This window comes from Montipora foliosa, unplaced genomic scaffold (assembly GCF_036669935.1).
Source record: "Montipora foliosa isolate CH-2021 unplaced genomic scaffold, ASM3666993v2 scaffold_438, whole genome shotgun sequence".
NCBI classification, from domain to species: domain Eukaryota; kingdom Metazoa; phylum Cnidaria; class Anthozoa; order Scleractinia; family Acroporidae; genus Montipora; species Montipora foliosa.
The window spans coordinates 10,001-20,000 of record NW_027179743.1 but is presented as its reverse complement, the minus strand read 5'-3'; the positions used below and the strand labels follow the sequence as shown (position 1 = coordinate 20,000).

The 10,000-nt window shown below is 44.5% G+C and overlaps 4 protein-coding genes across 4 annotated transcripts in view; 3 read left to right on the top strand and 1 right to left on the bottom strand.

Annotated features, from left to right (window-relative positions):
• Nucleotides 1-4,947, bottom strand: part of LOC137989057 (inactive tyrosine-protein kinase 7-like) — a 92,677-nt gene extending 87,730 nt beyond the window's left edge. Inside the window, exon 1 of the mRNA XM_068834946.1 lies at nucleotides 4,841-4,947. The gene's annotated coding sequence lies outside the window, so the exon portion shown is untranslated. The remainder of the gene's footprint in view (nucleotides 1-4,840) is intronic.
• On the top strand, nucleotides 2,460-3,074 carry LOC137989056 (uncharacterized). Its single transcript, XM_068834945.1, has one exon. It carries the CDS (start codon nucleotides 2,460-2,462, stop codon nucleotides 3,072-3,074), a length of 615 nt encoding a protein of 204 aa, XP_068691046.1.
• On the top strand, nucleotides 3,189-4,196 carry LOC137989055 (uncharacterized). Its single transcript, XM_068834944.1, has one exon. The coding sequence runs from the start codon at nucleotides 3,189-3,191 to the stop codon at nucleotides 4,194-4,196; it is 1,008 nt and encodes a 335-aa protein (XP_068691045.1).
• A 615-nt stretch (nucleotides 4,948-5,562) lies between the features above and the next one.
• On the top strand, nucleotides 5,563-6,045 carry LOC137989054 (uncharacterized). Its single transcript, XM_068834943.1, has one exon. It carries the CDS (start codon nucleotides 5,563-5,565, stop codon nucleotides 6,043-6,045), a length of 483 nt encoding a protein of 160 aa, XP_068691044.1.
• Nucleotides 6,046-10,000: the final 3,955 nt, after the last annotated feature.

Here is a 10,000-nt window from a genome sequence, read left to right as displayed (position 1 = left end):
TATAGCATTTGCATTAGTATACTAGTAGAATTCTACTAATAGTAGCTAGCAAGGGGCAATTAATACAGTCTGGATTTAAAATTCTGAGGTACACGTACGATTTCTCACAAGTCCCACTAATACTTAAAGATATTTTTGGGGCTCTTATCAAGTTGTGTCGTTATGTTTGAAGGGGACATGTGCACCACTGCAGTTTCAAAAGTTGAGTGTGTGGGCTCGAGGGTCATTTTCAGCCTTTGTTATGTTATTATTCACAGTTGCAATACCACGTTGAACACCAAACTGTCTCACACCGTGGACAGACAGGAAAAAATTAAATTACGGTTTGCAACTTAGTAGAGTTAACTCTGTCGGAAATAGGATCAATTATATATCCATTTTAAATTTAGTACTCATTGTTAGGCTCATTATTAAGGTTTGTTGATGTTTGGCGAAATGCTTAATAGTTTCTGTAATTTAATTTCCATAGGGTCTTATCCAATCAATCATATCATGTTAATTAATTAATCTAGGGCGTGCCAGAACAATAGAATCTTTGAGTTTTGAAATATTATATAGATCTTTTTTGGATTAGTTTTTTTTGGAGTGATTTCGATCTACTAGTGAGAATCTGTTAAGACTTATATACTTCGGGAATTAAAGGACAAGAGTTGAATTGTGACAGTGTGGGCTATCTATTCCTATTCCCCACACAAGTGGCACCTCCGACGGGACTCTTCAATCTTATTTGTTGTAACATGGAAGAAAATATCAAGAAACTAAACGCTGAATTTCAACTGTTGACGCTGACATGCTCGAAAACTGCTTCATGCGCCACAGAGAGACACTGAGAAAGGTCGTCGCATCAATCGAGGAGCTGAGGTTGAACATCGAAAAGGAAAAACGTATGAGTGGAGAAACGTTAGAGAACGTGGAACAAGTGGGAGGTGAGGTTGAACAACGCATTGAGCAAGCAGACAGGGAACTTTTGAGCCTGACTCACCACCTCGAAGAGTCTGCGATGGAGAAAGAAAACGATAAACGGGAAAGCGAGCTCAAATTCGAGAAGCTTAAACTCGAGCAAAAGGCTAAATTAGAATCAGCCACAATAAAGCAATCATCGAAGAGGAATTTCAAATTACCCAAGCTAATTATTACAAAGTATGATGGAACGTATGAAAAGTGGCTCTCTTTCTGGAACAAATTTGAAGCGGAAATCAACGCATCCGAACTGCCGGCTGTTACAAAGTTTGCTCATCTGAAAGAGCTCCTTGAAGGTCACGTTTGCGAATCAATCGACGGGTTGCCATTCAATTCTGAAGGATACGAACGGGCAAAGAATATTCTCAAGACTAACTACGGAAACACAAGCGAAATCATCAGAGCCTATATCGATAATATTAATTCCTTGCCTGTAATAACTGGTTCCCAGCCAAGCAAGATTCATAAATTCTGCCAGTCATTGAGCTATAACGTACAGTCCTTAGACACGCTGGGAAGGTTGTAAGGTTGTTTATCAATGGTGCGTGGCATTCTCGACAAATTACCTAGGATCAAATCCGAACTTGTAAGAGGAAAAGTTGGCTGGCAAGACTGGGGATTTTCTCAGTTGCTACAAGCTTCAGAGGAATGGAAACAAATCCATCCGACCGAGCCATCAGGAAACGCGAACGGGAAACTTTCGTCGGCACCTTCGCGCTCGCCACGCCATAGAAGTTTCTACGCTCACGATCAGGATCCGGCGGGACGATGCGCGTGTGTTTATTGCGATGGCGTGACTCACAAATCGTGGGAATGTGAGCGCGTAAATTCTCCAGCAGAGCGTCGTGGAATTTTACAAACCAAGCGCTTATGTTTCAACTGCACCAAAGCACAGCATAACGCATCGCAGTGCCGAAGTCGAGCAACATGCATTCATTGCAAACAAAGGCATCATTCTTCGATTTGCGATTGGACATCTACCAGTGTTCAAGCGGCAGTCAGCGATGGGGTGGCTCTGACAGCAACGCAAGGGGGAGAGAGGGTCTGCCATCCTATAGTTGTTGTGAATGTGAATGGCGTGGTGTGCAGGGCATTACTAGATACAGGAGCAACTGTTTCCTACGCTTCAGGCTACCTACTGGAACTCTTAAAGTTAACTCCAGCTCGTACCCTTGTTCGCCGTGTCCAAACTATTGTTGGAGTTGTAACCAGAAAGAGCAAAACTTATGACGTCATCGTGAGTGATACTAGAGGAAGTTATACCTTGCCAGTGAATGTGACTAGAGTTGAACGACAGGAACTTCTATCAGTGGAAACTCCTAACTATAAGGAGACTATTGCAAGATACCAGCATCTGAGAGGCGTACACATTGAGGACACCGATACTAAGAGTCTACTCCCTGTGCACGTAATACTAGGAGCAAGCAGCTATGCCAAGCTCAAGACTTGCGAACCCTTGCGGACCAGTTGCTGAATACACTAAATTTGGGTGGACCATTATGTCCCCAGGGACTGGAGGAGATGTGGATAGCCGGTTTCTGGCCCATACTATGCCAAGTGACTACGAGGATCTATGCCGCATGGATGTCCTAGGAGTTGCAGACCCACCTAGTGGAGACCAGAGCGTGGTGCACTCAGAGTTCCTGGAACAACTTCAGCGCAGCCCTGAGGGATGGTATGAAAGTGGACCTCCATGGAAAGGTGACCACCAGCCATTACCATCAGATAAATCAGGAAGTCTTAGAAGACTTTCAAGCCTTATACAGCGACTAAAGAGAGTGGGGAAGCTACAAAACTACTATGCCATCATGCAGGAGCAGCTAACAGAAGAAATTATTGAAGAAGCTAGCATGGAACCAAAAGGGCGCGAATTTTACATACCCCACAAGCCCGTCCTGAGAGAAAGTGCAGAGTCTACGAAACTGAGAATCGTATACCACGCATCTGCGAGAGCATACGAGTCAGCACCCTCTCTTAATGACTGTCTTGAAATCGAACCGCCGTTACAGAATCAACTATGGAAGGTGCTTTTACGAGGAAGATTCTACACAGTAGCCCTTGCCGGAGACATTCAAAAGGCATTTCTCCAAGTGCGTATTCGCCCAGAGGATTGAGACGCTCTTCGTTTCCATTGGTTAAGTAATGAGGACCCTCATCAAGTACACACATACAGGTTTACCAGGGCACTGTTTGGGTTGGGGCCTTCACCTTTTTTACTTAGTGGCATGATGCGACATCATTTAGATACCTGCCGTGCTGAGCACCTAGAACGCGTGGGAGAGATTGAGCGTGAGCTATACGTGGATGACCTTCTGATGGGAGGAGCGACCACCGCAGAAGTCAAGCAGAAGAAGATCGAAACCATCGATATCAATAGTCAAGCTGATTTCCACCTTCACAAGTGGCACTCTAACTCAAAAGCTTTGGAAGATGATCCAACAGCCGACTGCGAAGACGACTTAAGCTATGCAAAGCAACAGTTAGGAGTAAAACCAAGAGAATGTGGCCTGCTTGGTTTGAAATGGGACAAGGCAACCGACGACTTTGGAATCACGTTTCCAGTCGATGCTTCCTCGCCAACAAAAAGAGGCATTCTGGGAAAGGTTGCCAAGATCTACGATCCTCTTGGACTTGTGGTTCCAATCACACTTCAAGGGAAGCTGTTATACCGTGATGCCTTTGACAAGAAATGCGCGTGGGAGGCACCGCTTCCGCAAACTCTGACTCGCCAGTGGAAAAAGTGGGAGAATTCATTGCCCCAGAGAATCAACTGTCCAAGATCGCTGACACCTTTTAGAGAATCTATCGAGGGAATTAAGCTCCATGCCTTCGGAGATGCTAGCGGAAGGGGTGTTGCAGCAGTTGTATATACTGTCGTCACACACTCATCGTCAGAAAGTCAAGGATTGGTGACGGCGAAAGCAAGATTGGCCAAACAAGGGCTGACCATACCTCGGCGAGAACTAGTCTCTGGCCACATGGTGGTAAACCTCATTACAAATGCTCTGGATGCACTTCAAGGTTTTCCAGTAACCTCTCTACATTGCTGGTTGGACAGCACCGTCGCCCTTCATTGGATACGCGGAAGTGGGGATTACAAGCAATTTGTAGCCAACCGTGTGCGGAAAATTCGTGACCACAACAATGTAACGTGGCGGCATGTGCCTACCAAAGACAACCCGCAGACTATGCTAGCTCTTTTCCCTACCTTCCCAACCGCGAGAAAACCGCGGTAAATCTGCCATCGCCAAAAAAAGTTATTTTTCTCAAAAAATATTTAAAGTTAGGGGGAAAAAAATACATCATTTTAAAGCTAAGAAAATAAGCTTTCCAACAGCATATAACTTATTTACAGACAACTGAAACCTTTTATAAAAGCGAAAGTTGAACGAAAAAATTTAAGAAAAATAACAAAAAAAAAAGTTTTCCAGGCAAAAATTGGTCATTTTAGCGTTGATTACGAATTTTCGGCTGGAAAATAAAATTTTCTTCAATTTATCAGCTTTCTTGGCCATAAATTTGACCGAAAACTGATGAGGCACGAATATTTTTGGATTTTTTTGAGATAATCGGATTAGCGATCAATGCGTAATGTGATAAGGTGATGACAAGGCAAATTTGCGACCCGTTGCTAACGGCAACGGAAGCGATCGCATTACGAATAATGAACATCTGTTTGCCAAAAACCACCCAAATAACCGATTTTTCGACGGAAAATTCATCCCAGAGGATAAAACTATTCACTGGACATGTAATAAAGGTAAATATGTGCGAGCGAAAGCGAAAACAAGCGAATATTTTGAGGAAAAACACAATTCTGTGAGATCAAAGGGCCATGTGCTCCCAGACACGCATTGCTTCGCTAAATAATTAATCTTACCTTTTCAGCGATTTTAACGCTTGAAATCCCATCCAATGAACCACAAATCCTTTTCTTTATCTATTCCGAAGCATGTAGTGTAATTTTTTGGCTGAATAACGTTAGAAAAACCGCTTCGCGAGAGCTCGGCGATCGATTGAAAATTTGGTCATCGCATCGGCTCAAATTGCCTAAATTAGAATGGCCGTCATGTAGGCGTCATGAAAGCTAGAAAGCCGAGATTTTCAGGGAAACTGGGGATATATCTCCCCAGTAAACACGCCAAATTTCAGCGCGATCGATGAAAAGGACGCTGCGCTACGAATCTTACAAGAAAGATTCGTTGATGAATCATTTCCGGTGCGGGCTAGGGAAAAGAGCTAGTAGTGGTGGGATTTCTCACGGAGGGAAATCAGTTGCGGTGGAAAGGGCCGACCTGGCTAGCAGACCCTACAAATTGGCCTCCTGATATAGTAACCACACCTACAACAGAATCAAATGAAGAAGTGAGCCTACAAAAGAGCTGTTTGCCCTCGCCGTAGACGCGAATGATGAACTTGATGAGCTCCTCTCTAAGACTTCCTATTGGCGAACTCTGCGAGTCTGTGCGTGGATAAGGCGGTTCATTGACAACGCAAAGAAGTCAAAACCTCAAAGAATCAATGGTCCACTCACAACTGAAGAAATAAAAAAAAAAAGAGCTTTTCTGGGTACGTCGAGTCCAAGCACGCGGAGCTAAAGGCATGGAGGAAGATAGGTTGACATTGAACCTGCAAAAGAATGATGACGGACTATTAGAGTGCAGAGGGCGGCTGCAGGGGGACTATCCAATTTATATACCAGATTCCACTATCCTTGCCGAGAAGATCGTTCAACAGGCTCACAATGCCACACTTCACGGGGGAGTTGGCCTCACCATGGCAAGAATCATAGAGCAATTTTGGATTCCTCGACTCAGACGACTCGTAAAAAGAACTGTGAAGAAGTGCTATGGATGTAAAAGGTTCCAAGCTGTTGCGTTAGCCAAACCACCACCAGGCCTTCTACCACAAGAGAGAACAAAGGCAGCGGGTGTATTTGAATTAGTGGGAGTAGATTTCGCCGGGCCTACCAAGTACCGCAAGTCTTCACGGCAAGAAGGGAAAGCCTACAGCCTACTTGGTTTTGTTCGCTTGCAGCTTGACAAGAGCCCTGTACCTAGACGTTTTGCCGAACCTGGAGACTGAAACATTTCTCAGAAGTTTGAAACGCTTGATTGCACGTCATGGAAGACCTTCGGTTATCTACTCTGACAACGGGCGGACCTTTAGATCGATTATTTCTGTCCAAAAAGAGTACAGATAATTGATATTTAAATCCAGTTAACAATAAAAATTCGAGTTTCATTCCTGAGCAAAGGAAAAAAAAAAAACGACTAAACCACTTTTTAGAAATATACGTCCACTTGAAATAACTCATCGGTAGAAATAACAAACGGTTTAGTGTCCAAGAAAACAATTTGTGGAGTAACTTCTTCCACCAAGTTTAAGCTATTACTGGTGTACCGTTTTGTCGTTCTCGTTCTCTTTCTCTCCTCTTTCGTTTCTGTTCTTCTGTTATAAGCCGTCATGGCTATAAAAGCAGAGCTTTCTAGTTAGACACCGCCATAGCTAAGTAAATAAGTAATGATGGCAGCATAAGCATGGATAAAATTAGAAGCAAGAGTGTTTCGCACAGCGGGTATGGGTGTTACCTGAGGTAAGGAAAATACTGTTCAGAGGATCTACGAGTAGTTTTGGACTAGTTTAATCCGAGCAATTCCGAGTTGCACAAAGTAACTTAATTTAGTCAACTGAAAAAAAAAAAGATGAATGCATATGAATACACTATAAAACTAAACAGATTGGGAAATGGAATAAACGATGTTTCTCCAGCATGTTGTAGATATAATTACAATTCCATCACATGACCAGAAGGCGGGAGATCCCATGAGATGGGCGCTTGCGCGAGTCACTGCATGGTTTGCGCCTTGCGGGATTAGACGTACCTCGTACAACGAACCACTGAAAACTGAAAACTATTCTTTCTGGAGAGACTGACGTAGTCAGTGCTTCAAGTCTCCAGGTTTTTGTGTTCACGTAGTTCACACACTCTTACGCTTTCGACCCTAACGCAGTTAGGGCTTTTCTAGTATGAGCGACTCCGAGAATGTGAGCGCGGAAACGAGCACAACGGCTACACCTTGGCTACACCTGATGACTGCTCTCCTCAAGGACGAAATGAGCGCTGACGCGCTCAAAACAAAGTTAGACCAATATTTGCGGCCCGAGAATGTCGAGGGCCTGCGCACACCCAAGGTTAATCCACTGATTTGGAACCAAATATCTGAATCCATGCGAACGCAGGATGCAGGCTCCCAAAAGAACCAAAGCACGCTTGTGGGTTTTACGATTGCCATAGCAAAAGCGGCAGATAGAGTTATGAAGATAGCGAATTGCTGGCATCAGTCACTGATGATATCGCTCTGGCGATACAATGAAAAAGGAGTTGCACAAGGACTATGGTTCTGTCTGTGGCACGGTCGTGGGACCGTCCGAATTTCTCTTCGGTGATTTGTCCAAGCTCACCAAAGACATCACCGATGCAAAGAAGTTGACGACGAAAATGCGTCCCCCTTCCCCCCCCCCCCCCCTTCCTTTCGCCCCCAGTCGACTGGCCGCGGAGACATGTACAGAGCTCACTCTCACCGCACGCATGGATCCTTTGCTAGCCGGGGGAAAACAGGTTTCATCCCTACCAGTACCACGGCTCCAAAAATTCGAATTTTTTAGGGCGCAGCCTGTATCCCAAGTTCAAGTAAAAGAAAGAAGGGGGCGAGAAGCCACAACGCCATTGATACCTAAGGTATGTGAAAAGCTCGTCATGTCATCACGCAGTGATGTTGTACAAAACATGCTTCACAAGCAAACCAGCTTTCAAGCTGGTAGACTACGCAACTTTTTAGCGCAGTGGGAGGGCCTCGCTTCCGACCCTGAGATACTTCAGTATGTTACTGGAGTCCAAATAGAGTTTAAAGGCGACATTATGCCTCGACCAAGTTCTCATAGACCAAACATATTCAATGCCACAGAACGAGCTACTGTTCAAACTGAAATCGATAAGCTTATCACTAAAGGTGGCATAGTGCCGTCATCACCGGAAAAGGGCGATTTTGTATCCACTATCTTCTTGCGCCACAAAAAGGACGGCAGTCATCGCACCATCCTAAACCTGAAACAGTTTAATGAGTTTGTAGAGTATCACCACTTTAAAATGGACACGCTTGAGACTGCCATTAGCATGATGAAACCAGGTTGTTACATGGCTTCGGTGGACCTGCAAGACGCCTATTATACGGTCCCTATTGCCCTGTCACACCAAAAACATTTGAAGTTTTGGTTTGAAGGCGAATATTTCAGTACACTTGTCGTCCTAACGGTCTGGCCAGCGCGCCCCGTATTTTTACTAAGCTGTTAAAACCCGTTTACTCTGCTCTGCGGGGTGCGGGACATTTAAGTTCTGGGTACATCGATAATTCCTGTCTTCAAGCTGACACATTTCAGGAATGCCATGTCAACGTTGTTGACACTACAACAATGTTTATGCGTTTAGGGTTCTTTGTACACCCTGAGAAATCAGTGTTTGTGCCATCTCAGAGATTGACATTTCTCGGCTTTGACCTTGATTCGGTATATATGACCGTCGCGCCCACAGCAGCCAAAATCGACAAACTTTTCGCAAGTTGCAACTCGCTTCTCCAGAAAACCACCTCTACCATCCGACAGATATGTCGCTTATATCAACAACATGGGAGGTTCTAAGTCTACTGAGCTCAATCAACTAGCAGTCTCTGTCTGGGAATGGTGCACCACCAGACATGTTTGGCTTTCCGCAGTCCATATTGCCGGAATTTTTAACGTTAAGGCAGATGAAAAATCTAGAGAATTTTGTGACAAACATCAATGGAAATTGAACGATCTAGAATTTGAACACATTGTGTCACGCCATCCAAACCTAAACATTGACATGTTTGCAAGCCGTCTAAATCACCAGCTCAGTACGTACTGTGCATGGAAAGCTGATCCTGGCAGTTGTTACACAGATGCATTTTCACTCGACTGGAATAACCATAATTTTTATGTCCTTCCTCATTTTAGGCCTTCTGCCACGATGCCTCCAGAAAATTTAACAGGACAGCGCCAGGGAAGTACTGATTGCTCCGCTCTGGCCGACACAAACTTGGCTTCCTCTCCTCCTGCAGCTTCTAGCGGATCAACCCTGGATCATCCAACCGAGAAGCGACCTGCTCAAGCTTCCGTCGCACAACCAACCACATCCACTTCACAAGAACTTGGCCCTAGGGGTATGTCCTGTGTCAGGGAATACTTCCGGCGCATGCAAATTCCAGCAGACGTTACCAAAGTCCTCATGACATCCTGGAGGAAAGGAACATGGAAACAATATACCACGTACCTCCAAAATTGGGTGGCATTTTGTAGTGAGAGACAGGTGGATTACCTTGCCCCATCGTTAAATGACGTGTTAAACTTTCTGTTCACCCTTTACAACAAAGGTCCCATGATCAGCTACACTACATTGAACACAGCCCGCTCGGCAATATCTACTATCGTCAAGATAGAAGGCGGCGATTTCGGGACTAACCCCGTAGTTACTAGATTTATTAAAGGTGTCTTTGAAACTCGTCTACCAACCCCGAAATATAATAGTATCTGGGATGTATCAACCGTGTTAAAACACTATCCTAATGGCACGCTACCACTCAAAGATTTAACTTCCAAAGTGCTTATGTTGTTGCTTTTAGTTTCGGGTCAACGAGGCCAATCTATCAACCTGCTTGATCTTCAGCATATGAAAATGGAAGAAGATCTATGTTCCTTTGACGTCTTACAACATACCAAAATTCTCGGGCCTGGGGCGCCTCATACTTGGATCGAAGTAGCTAGATACCTCCCAGATCCGACTGTCTGTCCGTATTCATGCTTAAGGGAATATATCCAGCGCACTCAGAAACTCAGGGGAACTGAAACTATGTTGTTTATCAGCTATGTCAAGCCTTATAAACCTGTCTCTAGGGACACCATTTCAAGATGGACTTAAACCACTCTTAAAACATGTGGCATTGATACTACAATGTTCTCTGCA

Coding starts and splice junctions, on each gene's coding strand:
- LOC137989056 (XM_068834945.1), top strand. CDS start 2,460: ATGTCCCCAGGGACTGGAGGAGATGTGGATAGCCGGTTTCTGGCCCAT.
- LOC137989054 (XM_068834943.1), top strand. CDS start 5,563: ATGGAGGAAGATAGGTTGACATTGAACCTGCAAAAGAATGATGACGGA.
- LOC137989055 (XM_068834944.1), top strand. CDS start 3,189: ATGCGACATCATTTAGATACCTGCCGTGCTGAGCACCTAGAACGCGTG.